This window comes from Cyprinodon tularosa, unplaced genomic scaffold, assembly GCF_016077235.1.
Source record: "Cyprinodon tularosa strain WSP-4 unplaced genomic scaffold, ASM1607723v1 ctg40, whole genome shotgun sequence".
Taxonomy (NCBI): Eukaryota; Metazoa; Chordata; class Actinopteri; order Cyprinodontiformes; family Cyprinodontidae; genus Cyprinodon; species Cyprinodon tularosa.
The window spans coordinates 1,680,402-1,705,454 of record NW_024039119.1 but is presented as its reverse complement, the minus strand read 5'-3'; the positions used below and the strand labels follow the sequence as shown (position 1 = coordinate 1,705,454).

Genomic DNA, 25,053 nt, shown 5'->3' with positions numbered 1-25,053 from the left:
GCTGTGCACATAAAAAAGAGAAAATCCCATAGACGCCAGTAGCAGCATATGCATCTAACCCAAAACTATACTCATTAATCACATCACGGTCGTTAAAATGTCGCTGAAGTGCAACATACCTTAACCTCGCTTTTTATATTTTTTTTTCCATTGCCTGAAAATGTACTGCACATATCTAATTTTACAAAAAAGGCAGTAATCAGAGGCACATTACCAACCAAATGGTAATCAGGTCATTATTTTTTAGTTATTTACGTAAGAAAAAAAGTGACCAAAGTATGACCAACGTGATATTTAAATCCTGCTTTTTTAATCCATTTGTATCTTTCCAGATGTGGTATACGTAACGGAGAAGGTCTTCGTTTGCTCAGACTGCAAGTGGAGCATTTGGAAGGAGGCAGCTCCCTATGGCAGGCCGTTTTGACATTTATTAGCTTGACTGAATATATATTTCAGAGTTCTGACTAGTAGGAATGTATATTTGACTTGGAAGAATCTTATTTTAGAGATCAACAAATGGAACAATAGAGAGAACAGTGCTTCTGATAAATGTCAAAACGGCCTGCCACAGTTGCCTGTTCCTGTGAGACACTGCTTAGGGAAATGGGGAAAGACTTAAAGCAGCTTTCTGCTGTCATGAGACATTAATGGTAGAAGGACTGCTGCTTTCACATAAAGTAATTAAATGCCCCAAAACCTACTTTAAAAAAAAATACATTTCTAGAGGAGTCTGAAAAGTCTGCAAATATAGCAATAAAGTCACTAAGCTGGCAACATAGGACTTCACTATTAGGAGCAGGGGTACGCACCGTAGCAACCAGTTAGCTTCAAATGCCAGCCAGCTTTAATGGAAGGCAGACAGGAGAAATTTGGGTTTTTCAAAATAAAGTAAATTTTAACAATCCATGATCTTTAAATTAATTAGAAAGTTGGATTATTATTATAATAAATAATAAATAAATAAATGTATATAATGTCATGTTATATGCTTTGCGTTGTTGCATTGTTTAACATATTCTTTTATACATTCAGAAGGGGGGGTAGCTTTTTGCTATATCGGCACCCTACGATCAATTAGTGGAAAGCCTAACATGAATATGTTTTAAATAGAGCGCTCCATTGTTGGCTGTATGTTCTCTCTTGTTTTTTTGCTCAAAGGTGAACCTACCCTTTTCCAAAGTGTTTTTCAGACTTTAACAGGTTTTTCTCCATTTCTCTGTGTTTATATCCATCCATTTTCTTTTGAACAGTAAAAAGCTTCCATGGAACTACTGAATAGAAAACGATCTGGAAATAAGTAGAAAAAAAATGTCTTAAATTAAGTGTATTTACCCTTGGTTTTAATAGGTAAATGAGATAATTTGACAATGGAATGAGTATTTTTACTCTTAAAATAAGATAATTAGATAACATGCACTTGAAATTGTAATTTCTTGTGCATTGTAATTTTTCTTATTTTAAATCTAAATTGTCTTGTTCCTTAGCAAAATGAGCAACGAAATGAATTCTCTGCATTTAACCCATCCCCTTGGCGAGCAGTGGGCTGCCATTGTGAGGCACCCGGGGAGCAGTGTGGGGTTAAGGGTCTTGCTCAGGGACCCAGAGTGGCAGTCTGTGGGAGTGGGGGATTGAACTCACAACCTCAGGATTCAAAGCCCAATGCCCTAACCACTAGGCCGCCACTCCCTAGCCTACCCACCCACATTTTTTAACAAATCGATTTTGTTTTTTCGTGGGGTTGTATTTTTGCCACAAAATTTAATATATGGGAAAACAATATTATTTTTTGCTCTTATTTAACCAAAATAACCTTCTTTGCTGGTTTCTTGTCGTGGAATATTGTCTTTTGTTTTTTTAGATTAAGGTTTGAAGAGTACTCTGAAAGCTTCATGTATCTGCATGTGTACAAAGGTCAAATAACAAACAGGTTGACTCGATTAAATGATTTCTTAAGACAATTGATCCTACTGCTCCTTATTTGTGGGCCTCATAGTAAGAGAGGCAAAAAATGCGTGTCCTACTTATGTTTTTTTTATTTTTTTTTATTTGAAGATATTTTTGAAAATCAACCAAAACACTAAGACGATAGCTGCACTGCTCCACTTGTGAAAGTGGAAAATGTGTAAAATCTGTTGGGCTCTTTTTGGCATCAAGACAAGTATTCTTTTTTCCACTTTGCCAGACAGGACACTGTAAAAAAAAAAAAAAAAAATATATATATATATATATATATATATATATATATATATATATATATATATATATATATATATATATATATATATATATATATATATATATATATATATATATATATATATATATATATATATATATATATATATATAAAATAGAAGAGATATTTGAAATTATCATTGGCATTTTATATAAAATCTCAAAAAGGATAAATAATTTTGCAAACCACCAATATTGACCTTTATTCTGTGTTGTTTCGGTGTATTTATCAGGTACGAGAGAGGCTGCGGGTGGCTCTAGAGAGGGTGGCAACCCTGGAGGGGCAACTAGCATCTACCACCCAGGAGGTAAAAACACTTTGCAGGTTTTATAGTCTGAGATCATTTGCATTCACACTTACCAAAGGCAAAGGATTTTTTTTTTTTGACAGACTCAGTTACAATGTTGTCCTAGTAGGAAGTTAATGAGAAATAAAGTTAACGTTTGCTAAGATAAACTGAATTTACTTTAACCAAAGAGGAAGTCTCCTTTCTCCAGAGTATGGTTCATATTTGATGGGTTTTAAGACAGTGGTTGTGTCCTTGAGCAGTGCTTTGTTTTTGTTTTTTTCAGAAAAAACAAAGTTTTGATTTGTTATTTTTTCCCCACATTTTATCTCCTTTGCAGTTAAACGCAGCAAGGCAGAGGAAGGATGGTGATTCAGGAGAGCGAACAGATGGATCCAAGCCTACATGGAAGGTCTTTTGGGTTATTGTGCTGCACTCTGCAGTCTCTTAGCCTTAGGCATTAGTTTCCCACTAATTCATATCTAAACTAAATGCATCTTTTTTATTACCAAGTGATTTGGCCTTTTTACCAACTTATACATGGGTTTATTTTACTGTTTAATTTTTTACTAAGAACCTTAAATCCATAAATATTGATGTAAGTCATTTATAAATATAGTTATATAGGATTTTTTTTTCTGCCCATCAGGTCTGCCCTTAGCATTTGGCTAAGATGTTTATTGTGGCTCTCAGCTGCATGTATGAAGTAATGTATTATTTTTTGGGCTCCAATCTCATCTGGAGATTCTCATATACATTCCATGGCTTCGATTAAAGTCATATTTACTCATATACTTATGTAATATCACAGGGAATTATAGGAAATGATATTTGCTGCAGCCACTGGGACTGAGTTTAAGTAATCTGAGTTATGCTGATAATTATTAATTATATTCAGCTGCACAGCTCACCAGGTGTGTTCTATTACTCAGTATTAGTGTCTATGTATATGTGCTTTTGAAAGGTATTCATTAGAAAGCTAAATGGGAACATTTGGAAACAGAGGGGGGCCTTAGAATAGCTTTGCTGCTGCCCACTGTGTTTCCTGTCAGAATGTGTCCCTAAAGGTTTGTTTAATTAAGATTCTGGAAATAACAGCACTTTCAGCTGTGTAGAGAATAGAGAAACAACATCTAAACAAACATCATGAGAGCCTTACCTCTCTTAATTTTAGCCTAAATGCGAACATCTCCACACTTTTTTTTAAATGTGAGTTGCTCAAATCCACCTCTATGACTCAGCCCTGTGGTGTCATTCATGCAGGAATGGGCAGATGGGTGCCTCTTCATTTTTTTATGTGTCTCCCTTTGCAGAGACTTCCAAACGGCTCTATAGACGCCCACGATGACGGCGGCCGGGTGTCTGAGCTTCAGGAGCTACTGGATCGGACCAATAAGGAGCTGGCTCAGAGTCGAGAGCATGCATCTTCTCTAAACGCCCGTATGGCGGAGCTTGAGGCGGAGCTAGCCAATGCGCGTCGAGAACTGAGCCGTAGCGAGGAGCTGTCAATCAAACAACAGAGGGAGCAGAGGGAGGTGAGATTGAATGATGAGAGAGTCGGGAGGCAGATGTACAGAAACTGACAGATTTGTCGGCACCTTTGCAAAGATGCGTGAAAAGTCAAAACTCACAGAGAAATCTGACCTTTTATTCGAGGGACATTTGTTTGTAGAGTTAAATATTTCATCAGATAAGAAACGATTATCAAATAAAAGCCCATTTCTGGTTTACTGGCAGAATCCACAGCATGCTGTATTTCAAATCTCCAATTTAATCCAGGATCTATGGCCTTCGAGAATTACTGCCCACAGCATCACAGATCTTTTACCATACCTAATGGTATGCATAAGGTGCTTTCCTTATATTATTATTATTCATTTTTTTGTTAACCCTACCAAATTGGGTTATATTGTCCCATAAAATATCAACTGTAGTTTCATCAGAGTAAAACTCTGAGTCAAAGTTCTCCACACACTTAACTTTGCGACTGTGGGAGGAAAAACCAAAGTTTCCGGGCATCCCTCCCAGATAATCAGTTGGTATATATGGTAGATAGTCTTTAATGGTTCTTAAGGTCACAGCAAGACGCCTCTCTGCTGCTGTTTCTTGTTGAGAGGCCAGTAATGAAAACATTTGTGATATGATGCATATCAGAAAACAAAAAGGAATGGCATAAAAAAAAACATGCATTCAAAGATAAGTTAACTGTAAAGATTTCTATACTCCTTTACCAGGGTTTTTTGTTTTTTTTTTCGCAAAATGCTCCCTCTTATTATTTAGCGTTCGAAAATAATGTCTTTTTTGTTTATTATTATTATTTTTATGTGACCTGTTTGTAAAAGTATTTGAACATACATGTAATTCCAATTAAATCCTGAATGAGACTATATTAGGGTTGTTTTGGTATTACAGTCAATGACTTTAAAAGATCTTAGCACATTGCAAAAAAAGTAGCAGGTTTTCACTTTTTTGAAACCATGAATCATCATGTAATTTGCTGTATTTATTTATTAACAGAAAGAAATATATACAAACATCACTGTTTTGGTCCCTATAGGTCCTGTTTATTATAAAATTATTTCGAGACAAATAAAGTAGATTTTTGAGGTTTAGAAGTTTGTTTGTTTTTTTTCTAAAATTTGATTGTGAAGGTTTGGAGGATGAAGGCGTTAACAATCCATCTGCTGAAAGACTACAGCTGTGTATGAGAATTAGAATTCTTTGCTTTATTTTTGTCTTATTTGGTGTTTTTGATATAGCTGTTGTAATGTTTAATTAATTATTTGATGTAATTCAATATAATGGTAATTTAAGGCAATGAAGAAAGCACTAAACAATAGCTATAAAAAAATATATATATATATTTAATTTCAGGTTAACCATAATTTAAAAGTCTATCTTACTGATGTCTAATAAATATATCATGAATAATTTATTCTTTGATGTATTACTTCTCATTATTTATATTTTTCTGTTATTTGTGCTTGTTAAGAGAGAGGATTTGGAGGAAAGAATCACAACTTTGGAGAAACGCTACCTGGCTGCCCAGCGAGAGACCACCCACATCCACGACCTCAATGACAAACTGGAGAATGAACTGGCCACCAAAGATTCGCTGCACAGACAGGTGACTCTCCTGCTGCATCGCCATTTAACTAGATAAAGCTCTACTTTCAAATAAGTTTGTAAAACATGTATTATCTTATCTTTTAACTGCAAACTTTGATGCACAATTAGGGGATTTTATGTGATATGTGAAGTCATGCATGATATAGACATAATTGTCAGTTTGTTGTTTTACATATAGAAAAAATATTGCATTTATGCTTAGTACCGCTTAGTAAAATCAATTTTAACTAATTACATTCCAGCAACAATGCAATCCAGAGATAATGTTTTGAAGATGTTTACAGCAAAAAAAAAAAAAATTTGTAATGTAAAACATCAATCACCATCACCATCAATACCCCATCCTCTCAGTAAAATATGACAGAGGTAGCATCATGCTGTGGGGATATTTTCCATTAACAGGGACAGGAAACCAATTCAAACTTGAGGGGAAAGTGGATGAAGAAAAATGCAACTGTAAGACATTTTCACCTTCCAGCGGGACAATAACCCAAAACAAACCAGACGTGAGGTAGCCCCGCAACATTTAACTGGATACCTGCTGCAATGCTGATAAAAAAAATTTTTAAAAAGCTGAATTATATCCTCAGCATGCAGTAAATTTCTGCACAACCCAGTATATAACCTACTATTTGATTCAGGCTGTCTGCAGCAGACACTCATCTAAGAAACATGAAGTGTTTGGCTATACACTTTCTCATGTTGGGAAGGTGCAGTCAAATTTCAGACCTGAATACCTTTGATAATATGTGGCAAGAATTGAAAATACATTTCCACACATGCAGATTTTTCTTTTCAAATCGGGAAAGCATATAAAGACAGACTTGCTGCAGAAAGAGCAGCAGAAAGGTGGTTTTAATGATTATGTTTACTGGTGGAGATTAATGTAAATTTGATATTTTAATTTGTAAGAAATTTAAAACAATGCTACTTTTCCCCATTTAATTTTGATCTATTAGTTTGAATCATTAAGAAATGAAAAGCCCAAGAGTTAGAAGTAATATTCATATAACTCAGTGCAGCATCAGGCGAGGCCCTCCATGTTGTCTGGATATTTCCAGGCTATAAGCTATAGCAGTTAAAGTCCTCTTTCTGTTGTATTAATGCCCCTCTGTTTTCATCTGGAAATGTTGGGTTGTGTCAGAGTGAGGAGAAGGTGCGTCAGCTGCAAGAGATGCTGGAGATGGCAGAGCAGCGTTTGGCTCAGACCATGAGGAAGGCTGAGACTCTGCCAGAGGTCGAAGCTGAACTGGCTCAGAGAGTTGCAGCACTAACCAAGGTATCGGATCAACTTTTCCAAAGTTTGATTCTATCACAGTCATTTAGAAAAGGGATGCATGTCAGCATGTAAAACCTGCCTTCTAGAGAAGTATATATAACCACAGTGTATGAACATGTCTCCCCCTGCAGGCTGAGGAGCGGCATGGAAATGTGGAGGAGAGGCTTCGACAGCTGGAGTCCCAATTGGAGGAGAAAAACCAAGAGCTTGCCAGAGTATGTGTGTCTGTTTGTGTTTGTGTTTCAGCCGTAAGTGTGTGTGTGTCCATGACTGTGTGTGTGTGTGTTTGCGTACATCACCCCGGCAGCGTTACTTTGACCTCTCCTAATGATGCCAATACGATTGCGCCGACGCTCCATGCTGGTCGGACGCCCTGACTTTTGGCTGTGTGCTCAGTCATGCATACACGTACGCTCACACCCTCAACAAGAGTTTGTCATTTTCCCCGGTGCATTGTTGCATGAATTCAAACCAAATTGTACAAATCTCTATGCCCTCCCCCGCTTCAGGACTGATTGGATGCTATCTTTAGACTCTGAATAATTCAGTCCCAGCTAATTTCTCTTCCCCTTTCTCTCTCTCTGCGATCTCATGACTATATTTAGTAGAAAGAGCTCTTTGATTGTGCAGATGTGTGCTTATGTGCCTGTGATAAATGTTCTTTAATACAATTACTGTAGAAAACATATTAAGCACAGTGTTTCCCATTTAATAGGAGCTGTTTAACCGTTTTTCATCATCAAGTTAATGATGGTAATTAAATCATCCTGGCTGGCCAAGAAGACCAATATCTGGCAGCTGGTGATCTAGAGCTCAATTCTTGCTTTATCCCTTTAATCCATGTAGAAATGCTTAATTAGCTACATGAATACGCCCACATAGAGTCTGCATCATGAGACAAATGTGACAAAGATTTTTATTTTTCCCTTCGGTTCTCCCTGTCTTGCTCGTCAGGCTCGTCAGAGGGAGAAGATGAACGAGGAGCACAACAAGCGTTTGTCTGATACCGTGGACCGTCTGCTGACAGAGTCTAATGAACGTTTGCAGCTCCATCTGAAGGAGCGCATGGCCGCCCTGGAGGACAAGGTGATGCATCTATGCGGCAGCTTTTTTAAGTTCATAAGATTAATAAAGTCAAAAAGCAGGCGCTGTATGCACTGGGCAGGGGTGGATTTAGGAAATGTGAGGCCCTAAGTAAAAAAACAGGCAGGGGACCCTCTGAATCGAGAAGTCAAAACATAAAACAGACCCATTATAGAGATTCAAAAAATTTATTAGAATAGGCATATATTATTTGTTCTACATTTTGTCCCTCTCTTCTTGTCCTTTTTCTTGTTGTTTTCCTCTCTATGTTTTGTATCCAGCTGACTTTTCATGCTGTCTCAAAAGGAATGAAAGATTTTTTCCAAGCCCTGATCTGCTTCTCTGTTCTCCACTTTTCATTTGTATTAAATAATAGCTGCATGAATCATGACAGCAGATGAGATAGAGAAGAGCAGGAGGCGGGGATACCAATCTACTCGCTCTGGAGAGCAGAGTTCGCTGCTTTTATATTCAATTCAATTCAATTTAGTTTATTTATATAGCGCCAAATTCACAACACATGTCATCTCAAGGCACTTTACAGTTCAACCAGATCATACAGTCAAATTGATACAAAGTTTTCTATCTAAGGAAAACCAGTTGATTGCATTGACTCATTGACTCAAATACAATCCCTCACACTAAGCAAGCTTGTAGCGACAGTGGAGAGGAAAAACTCCCTTTTAACAGGAAGAAACCTCCAGCAGAACCAGGCTCAGTGTGAGCGGCCATCTGCCGAGGCCGACTGGGGTTCAATGAGACAGAAGCAGAGATACAAAAAGCTGTAAAAGGCGGCCCCGACCAGGAAACACACAGCCAGGCAGACGAGCTCCAAGGCAGCTCCCATGCCAGAGGACGAAGAGAGCACATCCACTCAGTCACGGTCAGAGAAACAGGACCACACTGGAAAACAGGCCGATCTCCAACATCTATAAACAAGGGTGTTGATGGAAGCAGCACAGCTGATGTTTCTTTACAGGATGGAGTCACAGCCAAACAGGAACAGACGAGGCAAAGCTACTCTGAGGAAAAGCAGAGAGCAGAAGGTTAGAGATTGAACTAACAGATTCTGCAGAATAGGAGAACAGAGAGAGAATGAAGCAGAATGATGAAATGGGGGTCCCTATGTCCTCCAAAAGTCTAAGCCTATAGCAGCATAACTATAGAGATAGCTCAGGATAACCTGAGCCACCCTAACTATAAGCTTTATCAAAAAGGAAAGTTTTAAGCCTAGCCTTAAAAGTAGACAGGGTGTCTGCCTCACGGACTAAAACTGGTAGTTGGTTCCACAGGAGAGGAGCCTGATAACTAAAAGATCTGCCTCCCATTCTACTTTTAGAAATTTTAGGAACCACAAGTAAACCTGCAGATTGAGAGCGAAGTGCTCTGTTAGGAACATAAGGAACAATCATATCTCTGATATAAGATGGAGCTTGGCCATTTAAGGCTTTATATGTGAGAAGGAGGATTTTAAATTCTATTCTTGATTTAACAGGAAGCCAATGAAGAGAAGCCAGGATAGGTGAGATATGATCTCTCTTTTTAATTTTCATCAGAACTCTGGCTGCAGCATTTTGGATCAGCTGAAGGCTTTTAACTACAGTTTGTGGACTTCCTGATAGTAAAGAATTACAATAATCCAGCCTTGAAGTAACAAATGCATGGACTAGTTTCTCAGCATCACCCCTGGACAGGATATTTCTAATTTTTGCAATGTTCCTCAGATGCAAGAAGGAAATTCTAGAAACCTCTTTGATATGGGATTTAAATGACAGGTCCTGATCAAAAATAACACCAAGATTTTTTACTTTATTATCTGAAATCAGTTTAATCCCATCCAAATGATGCGACTGGCTAATCAGTTTCTTTTTCAGAGACTCTGGTCCAAAGACTATAACTTCTGTTTTGTCTGCATTCAGAAGCAGAAAGTTAAGAGTCATCCAGGTTTTTATGTAATGGGTTAGCTTCATCTGGATTTATAGACAGATATAGCTGGGTATCATCAGCATAACAGTGGAAATTAATCCCATGCTGTCTAATAACTCTACCAATTGGGAGCATGTATAAAGTAAAGAGAATTGGTCCTAGCACTGATCCCTGTGGTACTCCACAGGTAACCTTTGAGTGTGTTGAAGATCTATCATTAACATGAACAAACTGAATTTGATCAGATAGATAAGATTTAAACCAGTCTAGTGCTGTTCCTTTAATTCCAACAAAATATTCAAGTCTTTCTAAAAGAATATTATGGTCAACTGTATCAAATGCAGCACTAAGATCCAACAGGACGAGCACAGATACAAGTCCATTATCTGAGGCCATGAGAATATCATTAGTGACTTTCACCAGAGCTGTTTCAGTGCTATGATGAGCTCTAAAGCCAGACTGAAACTCTTCAAAAAGTTCATTATGGTGTAAGTGATCGCAAACTTGTTTGGCAACTACTTTCTCAAGAATTTTGGATAAGAAAGGAAGATTGGATATAGGTCTATAATTGACCAAGTCATCTGGGTCAAGAGACGGTTTCTTAAGCAGAGGTTTAATTACAGCAACCTTAAAAGCTTTAGGTACATATCCCTGTAACAGAGATAGATTAATCACATCTAAAATGGAGGAGGAGATCAAAGGGAATACCTCCTTAAATAACCTGGTTGGAACTGGATCTAACATACAAGTTGAAGGCTTAGATGAGGACAATAATTTTGCTAATTCAGAAAGTTCAACTGGATCAAAGCAGTCTAAACCCGGTTCAGATTCCATGACTACCTCAGGTACAATCGGGATAGAGGAGTGCTTATGATCTTATTTTTAATAAGATCAATCTTATTTATAAAGAATCGCATAAAATCATTGCTGCTAAGAGCAGGTGGAATGGACGGTTCAACAGAGCTATGGCTCTGGGTGAGTTTGGCAACTGTATTAAAAAGAAATCTAGGATTATTCTTATTCTCCTCTATTAATGAGGAGAAGTATGCTGCTCTTGCTTTACAAAGAGTCCTCTTATACAGCAGTAAACCATTTTTCCAGACTAGGAAGGACTCCCGCAGGCCTGTGGAGCGATATTTTCTCTCCAGTTTCCTAGCATTTTGCTTCAAAGTACGCAGCTCTGCATTAAACCAAGGAGTAAGCTTTCTATTTTTAATGGTTTTTATTTTCAAAGGAGCTGCGTTGTCTAAGGCAATACGCAGAGAACTAGCAACCCCATCAACAAAATCATCAACCTGTGAAGGGGAATAGGCTATGCTTTTGCACTCTGCAGCACTGCTCAGCGACACAGAGGAGAGAGAAAGTGAAGCAGATTCTTTAAAATTTATAACTGCACTATCTGATAAAGATCTACTAAAATTGAACCTTCTTTTGGGGGAGGAGAACTCTGTTAAAGTAATCCTGAAGGTTATTAGAAAGTGGTCAGAGAGGACAGGGTTGTGAGGAAATACTGTTATTTCTTCACATTCTATGCCGTATGTCAGCACAAGATCCAAAGTATGAAGATGAGAATGCGTGGGACTATTCACATTTTGAACAAAGCCAATAGTGTCTAAAATAGCATTAAAGGCTTCTCTTAAGCCATCGCCTTCAATGTCAGCATGGATGTTAAAATCTCCCACTATGATGACCCTGTCAGTATTTAATACCAAATCAGAAAGGAACTCTGAAAACTCATCTAAAAATTCAGAGTAAGGACCTGGTGGACGATACAAAGTTACAAAAAGAAGAGGTTTTCTTGCCTTGAAATTTGGATCAGGGAAATTAAGGGTTAAATGTTCAAAAGAGTTGTAGGTATTAACTGTTTTGGGAGTAATCAGTAAGTCAGACTGGAAGATTGTTGCTACTCCTCCTCCTCGCCCAGAACTTCTTGGTATGTGAAAATTTAAATAGCTTGAAGGAGTTGCCTCATTTATGCTCACAATCCTCTTGCTGCAGCCAGGTTTCTGTAAGGCAAAACAAGTCAATGTGATTATCACAAATCAAGTCATTAACTAGTAGACTTTTAGAGGAAAGCGATCTTATGTTAAACAGACCGCATTTAATTGTTTTAACTTTTTCCCCAATTGGAGTTATTTTGATTTTAATTAGATTATCATGATTTACTCCTTTGGGAATCTTTGCTAATTTATTAGATTTTGGTCGTGGGCAAGACACTGTCTGGATGGAGTAAAGAGTGGGTAACAGTAGAGAAGCTGCAGAGATGTATGTTAAACTGCAACTCTGCTTCCTGGTCTGCACCCTGGGTGGTCAGGGTTTTGGAGGACTAATAAATGTGGCCAGATTCCTAGAAAGAAGAGCTGCACCATCCAAAGTGGGATGGATGCCGTCTCTCCGAATCAGACCAGGCTTTCCCCAAAAGAATTGCTAATTATTAATGTAGCCCACGTTGTTTTCAGGACACCACCTAGACAACCAGCGGTTGAATGACGACATGCGGCTAAACATGTCATCACTGGTCAGATCAGGGAGGGGACCAGAGAAAATTACGGAGTCCGACATTTTTTTGGCAAACTTACACACCGAAGCAACACTAATTTTAGTGACCTCCGATCGGCGTAACCGGGTGTCATTACCACCAGCGTGAATAACAATCTTACTGTATTTAACCTTATCCTTAGCCAGTAGTTTCAGGTAGGATTTGATGTCGCCCGTTCTGGCCCCCGGCAAACATTTGACTATGGTCCCTGGTGTCTCTAATGCCACGTTTCTGACTATGGAGCTGCCAATCACCAGAGTGGGCTTCTCAGTGGGTGTGTCACTGAGTGGGGAAAACCGGTTAGAAACGTGAACGGGTTGGTGGTGACCAGTGGGCAGAGATCCACGACTACGCTTTCTGCGTACAGTTACCCAATCGCCTGGCTGCTCAGGCACTGCTGGAGGACAGCTATGTGGGGGGCCTGCTTTAACTCCTGGATGTTCAACAGCCTGAAGCCTGGATTCTAACTCTGACACCCTCGCCTCCAAAGCTACAAAAATACTACACTTATTACACATCCCGTTATCACTAAAGGAGGCAGAGGAATAACTGAACATCTGAGACAGAGAGCAGGAGAGAGGAGAGGAAGAAGGAAGAGTTGGAAAAGAGTCAAGGGAGGGAGAGAGAGAAGCCATAGCAATGCTAAGCTAGCGCTAGCCTAGGCTAGCTACTCCTTGCTATCAGAAATAAAACCGTGTGAAACTGACACGTGCTCAGTAGAAAAGTGCAGCAGAAGGTGCTATGTTTTAAAGTAGTCAGTTAGAGTTACTTAGATACAGAGATATCACAGAGAAAATAACTTAACTTCAGATGAAGTTCCTCTGAACAGCTGCACACTCAGTTAATCCAAACAGGAAGTGAACAGGTTTTCACCAAAGTCTCCAGTAGCAGAAAAATGTCCCTAGATTTGGCACTAGGTGCTTTCTTTAAATAATAGTGCTAGAGGGGTCTGAAAAGTCTCTAAGTCTAGTGACAAATGTGCTAAGTTGCCAACACTGCTCCGTTTTGTTTTCAAATGGTTTGCTGCTGTCTGTTTGGACCTTTCTGAACATGTGCAGCAAATGGACTGATCCAATATGGTGGACACTGAAGGGGGAGGGGCCTGAGACACACATATTATAAGTGTTCTGATGGAATTTTAGCGAAAGGATTTTTAATCAAAAACATATTTAATGTACAAAAATAAGGTATACTTGTATTAACCACACATGTAAACAGAGTTGCATGGGGCCCCCAGGAACTTGAGGCCCTAGGCAACTGCCTAGTATTGCCCTAATGGTAAATCTCCCCCTGGCACTGGGTATGAATTTTACCCATTTAGGGGGATATTTTTTAAATAAAAAATTATGTTTTTGTTCTACCTTTGAACTCTATTATAAAATAAAATAAGCAGTTAAACTTAAATGAGCAATATGCAGTAATTCATATTTTAACTAGGAAGAAATAGAACAGTAATGGGAAGAAGGAAGATAACTTTTTTGGATGGATAATGGTGTTGGTGTCAAATACCATCTCTCTGTACTGTTCTCCAGTCTCTTGTTTACAAGCCGTGCATGCACGCCAATGTGGCTAGCTGCTACTCTGACCTTAGCCCCTCCCTGCCTATACAATGCCACCAGAGCAGACAGTGTAGGAGCACGTAGTGGTCCAAGTTCTCTTGCTAGCGATCAATCAGATCATATGAACAGATTGGTTAAAGGTTTCTGTCTAAGGAAAACCAGCTGATTGCATTATGTAATTTGACTGAGTCATTGACTCTACAGCAATTCCTCACACCAAACAAGCATGCAGCAACAATGGAGAGGAAAAACTATTTTTAACAGGAAGATACCTCCTGCAGAGCCAGGCTCGGTGTGAGCAGCCATCTGCTGAGGCTGACTGGGGTTCAAGGAGTTTGAAGCAGACATTAAAAAGGAACATAAAAGCACTGATCTATAAACATTTTCTATGTTAGCAAGTGCAACAGTAAACTAGCTCTACAAGGGACTCTGTCTAGGAAAGAAACTATTAACCAGATAAGCTCTAAGACAGTTTTATGTTAAAAAGGAGTGCTCCAGTTAGTCACAGTGAAAACTTTAACATAGCCTAAATACATGTCTGCACTACCAAATATTTTTATTCTATTGCTATATATTAGTTGGTTCTCCTGAGGTACAACATCCTGGGTTCTCATGAGCTGGAAACGTTTCTTCCTGTTTCTCTTAATGTAATAGTTGCTTCATTCAGGCTGCCCTTTCAAAAACTTGCCTATGTAGCTCAAGAGAGTTGGATCATGTGACTCAGAGCGCCGCTTCACTGCAGCCTCGGGGGTGAATAATCTCAAAATTTTACCAGTGATGCCATGACTTCTCAGGCTGTTGGTCCAAAGTGTTCTGCTGTCAGAACCAGAACACAAAGGGAAGCTGTTTCATTTTATAGTTGGTTTCTGGGGAGCTAAATTTGGAAGCTATGGGTCTAGCGCCCCATAGTTGTTAAACGTTACACAGCACTAATTTTTGATGCACCAATATTCTAACTATTTGACATCTTTATTAAGTGATTTGTCCTTCGTCTTTCCAGAATGCACTCATTCAGGACCTAGAGAACTGCCAGAAACAGCTGGAGGAGTTCCACCACACCAGGGTCAGTAAACGGCACCAAATCATCAATAATAGAAGAATAATTTCTGGTCTTACAACTCAAATGTATCAAAATGTGCTCTAAAATAGGGGAATTAATTCACCTTAAATATGCAAAAGATTTCTGAAAATTAGTAAAGAATGTTCTAAAATAAGTGTATTTACCTTTAATTTGAGTTGGAAAATAAGATGATCTGGCAACGGAATGAGCATTTTAACCCTAAAAGTAAGATAATTATATATTATACACCTGAAATAAGAGACTGCAGATTTTTTTTTTACTATTTCGGCAAAGGGTTTCAATTTCCTGCTCAGTTGAAGAAAAATGCACCTATTTTAAGAAAAAAAAAATTTGATAATAGTAACTGTTTATACATATGAATAAACTAATGTTAAATGACAAAGCTTTTTTATGTGCATACATCAGTCTTTATTGTTGATTTTTTTCAAGTTACATCAATACATTTTACTGTGACATATGATAATTTCAGAGTTATGAAGTGTATGGAATTTTTTTTTTCAATTTAATTATTTAGAGAGTTTTGTCTTGAGTCATGAAGGCTGTACAGAACTTAGAAGATGGTGTTCCTTTAAGAGTTTAGATTTTTTTTTTTACTTCTTTTTTGTCCTTTTCTTTCTTCCACCTTTACATGTTACTTTGTTTTTTTCTATCTAATAAAACCATTTTAGAAATAGAATAGTATTTAATATTTAACCTTGATTATTCTGACAACCTTTCCAGGGCAAGGTTATTAGAAAAATGTCTCATTTATAACTCTAAGAAATATTTTATCTAACATTAGAAAGTTTGGTTTTCTTGCTCACTGAGTTTTTTTAGCTTCTCTCATAGTCTACTGGAACAGAGATAGCAAACGCTACAATAGTTTCAGTAACTGTTGTCTTCCAGATCGTGGGTTTTGGTTTGTTTTGGGTTTTTTTTTAAGATGACGCTTCCTTCTATAGGAACGGCTGATTGGAGAGATTGACAAGCTGAGAAACGAGATTGACCATCTGAAACGCCGCAGTGGAGTGTTTGGAGATGGAACTCATCCTCGGTACCCGTAATCATCCTTATACAGGCTTTTACTTCCCGCTGTCTTTTACATGGACAGTCTGTGTCTCATGTGATGGTCGCAGGTCTCACTTGGGAAGCGCCAGCGACCTCCGCTTCTCTGTGGTGGAGGGTCAGGATGGCCACTACAGCACAACTGTGATCCGGCGGGCGCAGAAGGGCCGACTGTCGGCTCTACGAGACGATCCAAACAAGGTGACCCTTGTTTCCTAAAACTCTTCCAGTTCCCATGCATACATACTAATGAGAACACACAGACAGGATCCCACTTTAACGACTCCTCTAACCACATTTAGCTTTTGCCAGTGCCTAATTTGGGTTCATGTCTGCTTTGCCAGTAAGTGTCAGTGCTTGGCTCCGTCTATCCATGCCTAACTTCCCGCTTTCTACTAACTTCCTGTCTCTCTCTCTCACCTGCTGCTGGACATGATGTGTGATGTAAGTTCCTTGTTCATCCATCTCTTCTCGTAACCAGTTCAACAGCTCCACAAAAGACAGATTGCACTTTTAGATGTGTGCTTGTACTCTTAATTAAATCCATGAAATTAATTCTTTAGGCAGTTTTTTCTTCCCGCCACACATCTCATTAATCTTGATTTGCTTTGTCCACGCTTATCTTCATCCACGCATGTGTTAGGTGTGTGCCATGTTTGAGCAGGATTACCCGTCTCTACGCGGGAGCATCAGCCACCTCCTCGGCAGTGACATTGAGGCAGAGTCGGACATGGACGACGACGTGAGCTCGACGCTGCTCTCACCTAGCGGCCAATCAGACGCTCAGACTCTTGCTCTCATGCTGCAGGAGCAGCTTGATGCCATCAATGAGGAGATAAGGTGGGAAGAATTAGGCTGTTAACTCAATATAATGCAAGTGGAGAAAATTTTACAATGCAAAAAATATATAAGAGCTGCTGTTGCAAATGAGTCCAATAAAGTAAAAGCTTGCAGAGAGAAAAATGGAAGGAAAGGGAATCAGAAGTTTACAGGTATTAATTACATATATTGGCTTACATTTAGACACCCATGTATACATGTTTATTGACAGTTATCTTTTTCTCATAATCCTAATATCTAAATCTTTGCTGTCTCCCTTGCTGCTTGTAACAAACTGCAACAGTGGATATGAGGATTTTCTTTTTATACTTTCTTTTTTTTTTCCACTGCTCAATGAGGGCCAGATTTCTAAAGTACAGGTTCGATAATTAACCTTCTGACAAGTTTTCACACCTGAGCTGTGAATTGGTGGAGCTCCTCCATGGACTTGTTCTGTAATTAAAACATGTCTCTGAGCATTTTTACAGTAGTTACATACTTGTTTTGTCACAAATAACATCTGCCAAATTGCCAATGCCTCTGTTAAGTGCACTCAAGTTTCTTCTGTTCATCTTTGTTGTTTTAACTCTGTGGTTTTTCTGTTTACTTATTGCCTTCTTCTCTATTTACTCTACATAACTAATCTAAAAATACTTAAATATTCCTAAAACTAAGTGTATTTTACCTTATTTGGACCAGATAAATAGGATGATCTGGCAATGTATTGATTATTTTTCCCTAAAATAAGATAAACAGATATTATATATTTGAAATAACTTTATTGGGTTGTTTTGACGTAATTATACACAATCAAATCTAATTTAGATTGTCTTACTTTATCTTCTTAAAACAAGGAAAAAATGTTCTAATATATATTCCCTATTGCTCTCAGGCTGGTTTCCCTCCTTGTTCAAGTTTATCTTCTATTCATTAAAACATGCACCCATCATTACGTACTGTTCCCTCCTCAGTCCACCCCCACAAATAAGAACTCTATTATGTTGGATTATATTTACTCTCAAATTTGACACCTTGCTGTTCTGTATTTATTGTAGAGCTGTTATTTAAATAAATTTTCTGAAACTTTTTTTATAATCCCGTTCCTTAAAAATGTGTTATTTTCCTACCACCTCAAAATTATTTCCTATTTCCAGTTAGTTCATCCCAGCAATCTTCAACCTTTATCATCAAGGGCAATTTTTGCCCTCAGTCCAGAAATATCATATGAATGTTAGGATATCCTTGTGTTGATAAATATCTTTTCATTTTTTAAAGAACCATTTTTTATTTATTTTTATGTTTAAACAACATTGGGGGGCAAACAAAAGGGATAACATTTTTAATGGGACATGATATTTTTGTAGAGTGGTTTAACAAAGGACATTTTGTCCAATCTAATGACAAGAGAAATGAAACTAAAACATAGGGATGAGCCAATACTTTGATGTCAAACTGCTCTCAACTAGAAATCTGTATAAAGGCCTGAAAAACGGCTACTCACAGTACTCTGAACTTTTCATATCTGAAAGAATTAACTTTTGCTGATAAAACATCTTGTTTATTATTGTTAATTCCTTTTGAATAAAATAAGAGTGAAACACCTCTTTTTCAATTCAGTTATTCATATAGCACAAATAAAAAAAAACATGTCATTTTAAGGCTCTTTACCGAGAAAATTCAATCAGATCATACAGTCAGACTGGTTCGAAGTTTTCAATTCAGTTTATTTATATAGCGCCAATTCACAACACGTCATCTCAAGGCACTTTTCACCACATCATGCAGTCAAATTGATTCAAAGTTTTCTATCTAAGGAAAACCACTTGATTGCATCCCTCACACTAAGCGTGCTTGTAGCGACAGTGGAGAGGAAAAACTCCCTTTTAACAACAAAAAAAAATCTCCAGCAGAACCAGGCTCAGTGTGAGCGGCCATCTGCTGAGGCCGACTGGGGTTCAAGGAGACAGAAGCAGAGATACAAAAAGCAGCTGTAAAAGGCGGCCCAGTCCAGGAAACCCACAGCTAGGCAGACAAGCTCTGAGCCAGCTCCTATGTCAGAGGATGAAGAGAGCCCATCCAGCAGGTCACAGTCAGAGAAACAGGACTAATCTGACTCTATTTTTTGTGAAAATAAAGCCAGGCAGAAATCTGCAATTGGTGCATCCCTCCTAAATACTGTAGCTACCACTGGTCCCTTTAGGGTCAGTTTCCTGCAGAAATTCAGAGTAGTTAACAATGAAAAACATTTTTTAAAACTGTTTAAAAACTACAGTATTTAAAAAAAAAAACAATTAAAAACACTAATTACTCTGTATCATTTTGAGGCAAAGTTATTAAGAGGCACTTAGGAAGGTCCAAAGAGACACTTGTTGTACAGTACCACAGCCACAGGTTGCAAACCCCTGCTCTAGCCCATAAAACTCCAATAGAATACATTAAAGTTAAACAGAAAAGAGTTGAAGGAGTATAGATTCAGTATCAGCAGCAGATCGATGTTATCAAATAATACTCACTTTTTAGGGGTGTTGCTAAAAGAGATGGTCCCTTGATCAAAAACCTGGGGTTTGATTTCTGGCCTTTGCTGCATCCCCTCTCATTTCCCTCTCAGCCCATTTTTCTTATGAATAATTTACATAAAGGCAAAAAGAACCATTCAAATTTGAAAGCAAGAAAAATCGGTGCTCAGTAACGGTATGTCTCTGTGCGTGTTTGTGTTGTGCAAACAGGATGATCCAGGTAGAGAGAGAATCCGCTGAGCTGCGCTCTGAGGAGATCGAGTCCCGTGTGAACAGCGGCAGCATGGACGGCCTCAACGTGACCCTGAGACCACGAGCTCTGCCCACCTCCGCCACCGCCCAGTCCCTGGCATCATCCTCCTCCCCGCCCAACAGTGGCCACTCCACGCCTAAGCATCATGGACGCAACGCCAGCCACCATCTAGGAATCATGACTCTGGTCAGAGAGAAACTTACACTATGAAACACAGCCATCAATACACATAGACATCTTCTGACAATGTGTTTTCCTTCCACTAGCCAAGTGACTTAAGGAAGCACAGAAGGAAAGTGGCTGTAAGTTTGCAAATGCAGCTAAAGTTATGTATTTTCAGTGTCTTTCATAAGCAAGCTGAGCTGGGTTACCTCACTTTTTCAGTCTCCTGTGGAAGTGGACAAAGCGACCATCAAGTGCGAGACATCCCCTCCGTCCTCCCCTCGAAGTTTACGGCTGGAAACCAACTTTGCTCAGTTCACAGGCAGCCTGGAGGATGGGCGAGGGTAAATACACACGCAGCAGGGGGTCAACACTCCGTGACACCCTTCAATCATAGTGGACAACTAATACTGGAAAACATCAAACAGCAAACATCAAACTGAACAAATTAATTGTCCACATGGAAACAGATGGATTGGATTAGGATTCATGGGATTTTTATATCACATCATCATATAATATTATTAAAAAGTGTATTTCTCTTAGTAATTTAATCCTTTAAAATCTTTGTATGGAGGCAGCGAAGTGGACTCAAGTTTTTCTGCTGTTTTAAGCTGGATCTTTATCTTCCTCTTGACCTATTTTTACTATGATGATTAAGGCTGGTGTTTGAAGTGAGGGCAGGTGCAGAGTCTTCTTGGAAAATTTAAAACAGCATTTTCATAAAGGCTGTCGACGGAGGGATTCATGGAGTTGGTGCTAGGTTGCTTAGCGTTGATTTTAGATTTAATAAAATGCACTGGACCAACACCACCATCACTAAGCAGGATAACCTGTGGCAAGCCGGGCGATGGGAAAGAAGGAGAAGATGATGAGAAGAAGAGAGCAGATAAAGTGTGGACTGCTGGAAGAACTGAGGTGAACTGGTGAAAGAAAAGTGAAACGACGTGCTCAAAGATGAGCCTGCACATTTAGAGGATGTTTGGCTCAACCTGCTGAATAGATGAATAGAATCAGAAATAAATATAGATCCAGGCTCAAAATGAGCACCTTGATATGTGCTTGAGAATGGCTTTGTCTCCATTCAAACCCAGGTTTAAAGCCTTGCAGGGCAGCATAAAGCCCACTTCTCTCATTAAGCCAGAAAAAAGAAAAACTACTTTGAAAACAATTAAGATTATAAAAGAGAAGAACGTTCTATTTTTTTTTTATATTTTTTATTTTTAAATTCAATGTATAACATGGATGCATAAACACCTGCATTTTATTTCAGTGTTAAATGCTGTTTAAAGTAACAAATTATAATTAAAAATGTCTCAGGACCGTTACTGGTTGATGATTTTCTTTATTTGGACCCTGCTCATTTTTAATTGGTTACCGTTGTTATAACTGGTATATGATATTGATGAAACTCTGAAACACTTTACTGCAGTAAGAGTATAGTATTTCCAGGAAACCTTAATGAAAAACATTTCCCTTTCAGAATTTAAAAATGCCATCAGTTCAACATGGTAATAATAAAGAGTTAAGCTCGAAATAAGAAATAACCAAATTTAAGCACATCTTAATCTAGTACATCTAGTACATCTTTTTAGCTCACCACATCAATCTTAAAATTTTTCATTTTTGGATCTTTTGTAATATAATAAGGTATTTGTTTAAAATGAATGTATCTATTGCTAGAAAGTAACCCTTCAAGTGATCATTTACTGTATCTTTATGTTTCTGAAATGTATAAACTCTTTGTCAATTTTTTGCTTGGCTCAGCAAACAGAAGAAAGGTATCAAGTCATCTATCGGTCGGTTGTTTGGGAAGAAGGAGAAAGGTCGAATGGACCAGACTGTTAGCAGGGATGGACAGTCTCTACCAGCCTTAACAGGTTTGCTATAAAATGCCATGCAGTAGAAGCACAGTGCTCCACATGATGAAGACTAACCTTGGTCCTCGAGGGCCACTGTCCTGCAGGTTTTAGAGGTTTCCCTGATTGCAGTAGACCAAAAGCCTTTTAATCAGCTTTCAATTAAAATCAGCTGTGCTGGAGCAAGGAAACCTCTAAAACCTGCAGGACAGCGAGCCTCGAGGACCGAGGTTGGGGATGCCTGGACTAGGTGATGGTAACAGCTATTGCTGTATTTCAGACTTTGAGATGAGCATCGGAGACACTATGACTCTGGGTAAACTGGGCACGCAGGCAGAGAGGGATCGAAGGATGAAAAAAAAGTAAAACATTAACTTGTTTTAAAGTTATTTCTATTTGCTGTTATTTTACTGCATTTTTTTTTTTGCTGAACTTTTCTCAAATTTTTTTGTTTAACTCATTCAGACATGAACTTCTGGAAGATGCAAGGAAAAGAGGTCTTCCGTTCGCCCAGTGGGACGGTCCCACAGTGGTTTCATGGCTGGAGGTAATTCTCCATTTAAACCAAACCAGACGCTAAAAGAAAAAAAAAATGAAAAACTTGCCTTTGTGCTTTAGTATTTCTGCACTCATCTCAAGTTGCCGCTGATATGTATATCTTTGGCGACTGCAGTGCTGACGTTTGTTGTCTTGATGGCTCTGAACAGCTGTGGGTGGGGATGCCAGCCTGGTATGTGGCTGCCTGTCGTGCCAACGTGAAGAGCGGAGCCATCATGTCCGCCCTGTCCGACACAGAGATCCAGAGAGAAATTGGGATCAGCAACCCTCTGCACAGACTCAAACTGCGTTTGGCCATCCAGGAAATGGTTTCCCTCACCAGCCCCTCTGCGCCGCTGACCTCCAGAACGGTAAACCAAAACATTTTTCTGGTTTCGTACAACGAACCAGTTCAGTGAAGTAATATACAATACCTTCCAAAAGTCTTTCCAACCCTCTCAAACCTTTGCTCATTTTCTAACATTACAACCACAGACTTAGATTTACTTGATTGTTGTTTTTTTAAATGATAGATTAACATAAAGTACCCCATAATATTTTAATATAAACGTAAAGAGCACTTTTTTTATGGAATATTATGAAACATTTTACCTCCTCTACGCTACAGTAATACACCTAAATACGGTTCAGTGAAAACAGCTATCCCAAAATCACCCTTAAGATTTTCCCTGAGGAGCTCCGTCTCATTATAAATGCAGATGTTTTGTTAAGGCCTCGTACGGAGTAAGATAACAGTCAACAAAAACAAAAACTGTTCTATTTTTTTCAGTCGTCGTAACATAGCTACAGCTCACACTGTACAACAAAATCACAGGGATTAAAAGTTCACATTTTATGATGTGCGACCCGATGCTCTGATGTGATCTACCTGCTCACTTTGTACGCCTAAAACCATGGTATCCCATAAAACCACGTGAGATGGCGCTACTCGGAGTCATCTATCCAGAAGTCAAATGAGTAGAAGAGGAATATGAAGCTGACTAGAGTGTAACGCACTGCCTTGGCATTCTGTGCAACTTTTTATGCTGAAAGCCCTAAAAATAAAAGCCGACAACGTATTTAGACAAAGAAATGGTTGAGCAAATGTGGCTACTACAGTCAATTTTACAGTAAGAATTTCACTCGCACCCCTGCCTTGCTTCTGTGTTTTCGTCTGAGAAGAAGAAAAATCCTTGTTTGCCCACTGAGTGATTTCCCCACAATGGCACCAGATTGTCAATTATTCTGGTGATATGTATACTTAAGGCCATCCTACATGCTCGTCCACATTTTCAATTAATGGTGGTGAGACTGATATATTGGACTCACCATTATCACAGATTCAATAGTATGAGTTACAAATTTAGAAAAACGAATCCCAAATTTTACAAGTTCAAATCACAACTCCACTAGTATGTATCACTAATTGTAAACAATCAGAAATTATGAGTAGAAATCATACATCTAAGAGTAGAAATCATAAAATTTATAAGTGCGAGCCAGAAATATATGTATAGAAGTTTGAAATTTACAGGTAAGAATCAGATATTTAAGAATCAAAAACCCATAAGAACGCTTAGAAATCTAGGAATCAAATTTTAAAGAAAAAATATGAAGATTTATCAGTGTAAATTAGAAATGTACGATTACAAATCAGAAATATATTAGTATGAATCACGGATTTACAGCTACAAATTTTTGTTAACAAGGAACAAAAACAAATTGTACATTTATTTAATTACACATATTGACTTAGACTAAGAAAATTAGACACTTATGTATACGTTTTTATTTACAGTGATCTTTACCAAATAGCCTTAAAGGGTTGTTAGAAAATAATCTGCAGAAAAAAAACTTTATCATGGCAACCAAATAACAAAGCAGACAGTTTAGGGGGAAAATTGTTGAGAAGTAAAATAATTAGTCTATAAAACAAAATCGGAGGCTTTAAACGTCTCACAGACTACTGCTCAATACATTCCCAGCAAATTTAAAGAGTATGGTTCATCTGACAACCAACAAGATCTGGCCATGTGCATTATGGTAACTCAGGAGGAGCTGCAGACATCCCCGGCTGATTGAGAAGAACTGTTGAACCTCCATAGATTCAGGTAGTCCATAAATCTTCATTATAGTAATGTTCAGGAAGTATAAAGCCACTATTAAATGAGAGCCAAAATAAGTCCCATTTTCAGTTTTTCAAACACTACATAGGGTCTCTGCAAGAAGATGAAAAACTGAACCTGGAAGCTGTAATACACAAAGCTGTTAGAGGAAAACTACAACTATATATCACCCTGAATGACCTACAAGCATAGTGATGTGGCAATGATTAACTGCTGTGGGCAGAGGGACTTTTGATAGCAGGTCATGGATAGAAGGGTTAAATTAATAAGAGAGCAAGCTTTGAAGACAAGTTGTTGATTTTAATGAAGACTTGAGTCTGAGGTGGAGGTTCACCCTCAAGAAAGACAGAAAGACAAGAAAGACAAACCAGAGCAGCAGTGGGTCGGTTTAGATCTCAGCATAACAACGTGTTGGAATAATCCAGATATACTCCAGATCCAGATTGAAATCAGTTGCAGAACTTTTGCGTTGCTGTTTTCAGACAAACTCCTCAGATTATGACTGAGCTTAAAGGTGCATAGTCATGTTATATGCTTTAAAAACAAAAAAAAGACCATCTAATCTTCGATAAGCGTATATACGCCAAACGTCCATACCGATTGTCTTTAGAAAGTCCTT

The 25,053-nt window shown here is 38.4% G+C and overlaps 1 protein-coding gene across 2 annotated transcripts in view; it reads left to right on the top strand.

The window, feature by feature from the left end:
- The window catches only part of ppfia4 (PTPRF interacting protein alpha 4), a 119,651-nt gene that overhangs the window by 80,213 nt on the left and 14,385 nt on the right, over window positions 1-25,053 (top strand). The window contains exons 4-21 of one of the 2 annotated variants that reach the window (XM_038298052.1): window positions 2,469-2,543; window positions 2,863-2,934; window positions 3,836-4,057; window positions 5,515-5,649; window positions 6,796-6,930; window positions 7,062-7,145; window positions 7,885-8,016; window positions 15,038-15,100; window positions 16,060-16,151; window positions 16,234-16,363; window positions 16,827-17,002; window positions 19,708-19,936; window positions 20,017-20,052; window positions 20,135-20,256; window positions 21,680-21,792; window positions 22,052-22,133; window positions 22,237-22,318; window positions 22,479-22,679. In XM_038298052.1, coding sequence (XP_038153980.1) covers window positions 2,469-2,543; window positions 2,863-2,934; window positions 3,836-4,057; window positions 5,515-5,649; window positions 6,796-6,930; window positions 7,062-7,145; window positions 7,885-8,016; window positions 15,038-15,100; window positions 16,060-16,151; window positions 16,234-16,363; window positions 16,827-17,002; window positions 19,708-19,936; window positions 20,017-20,052; window positions 20,135-20,256; window positions 21,680-21,792; window positions 22,052-22,133; window positions 22,237-22,318; window positions 22,479-22,679 — 2,181 coding nt within the window. Of the gene's footprint in view, window positions 1-2,468; window positions 2,544-2,862; window positions 2,935-3,835; window positions 4,058-5,514; window positions 5,650-6,795; window positions 6,931-7,061; window positions 7,146-7,884; window positions 8,017-15,037; window positions 15,101-16,059; window positions 16,152-16,233; window positions 16,364-16,805; window positions 17,003-19,707; window positions 19,937-20,016; window positions 20,053-20,134; window positions 20,257-21,679; window positions 21,793-22,051; window positions 22,134-22,236; window positions 22,319-22,478; window positions 22,680-25,053 lie in introns of both variants that reach the window. The other variant, XM_038298051.1, reaches the window with a different exon arrangement.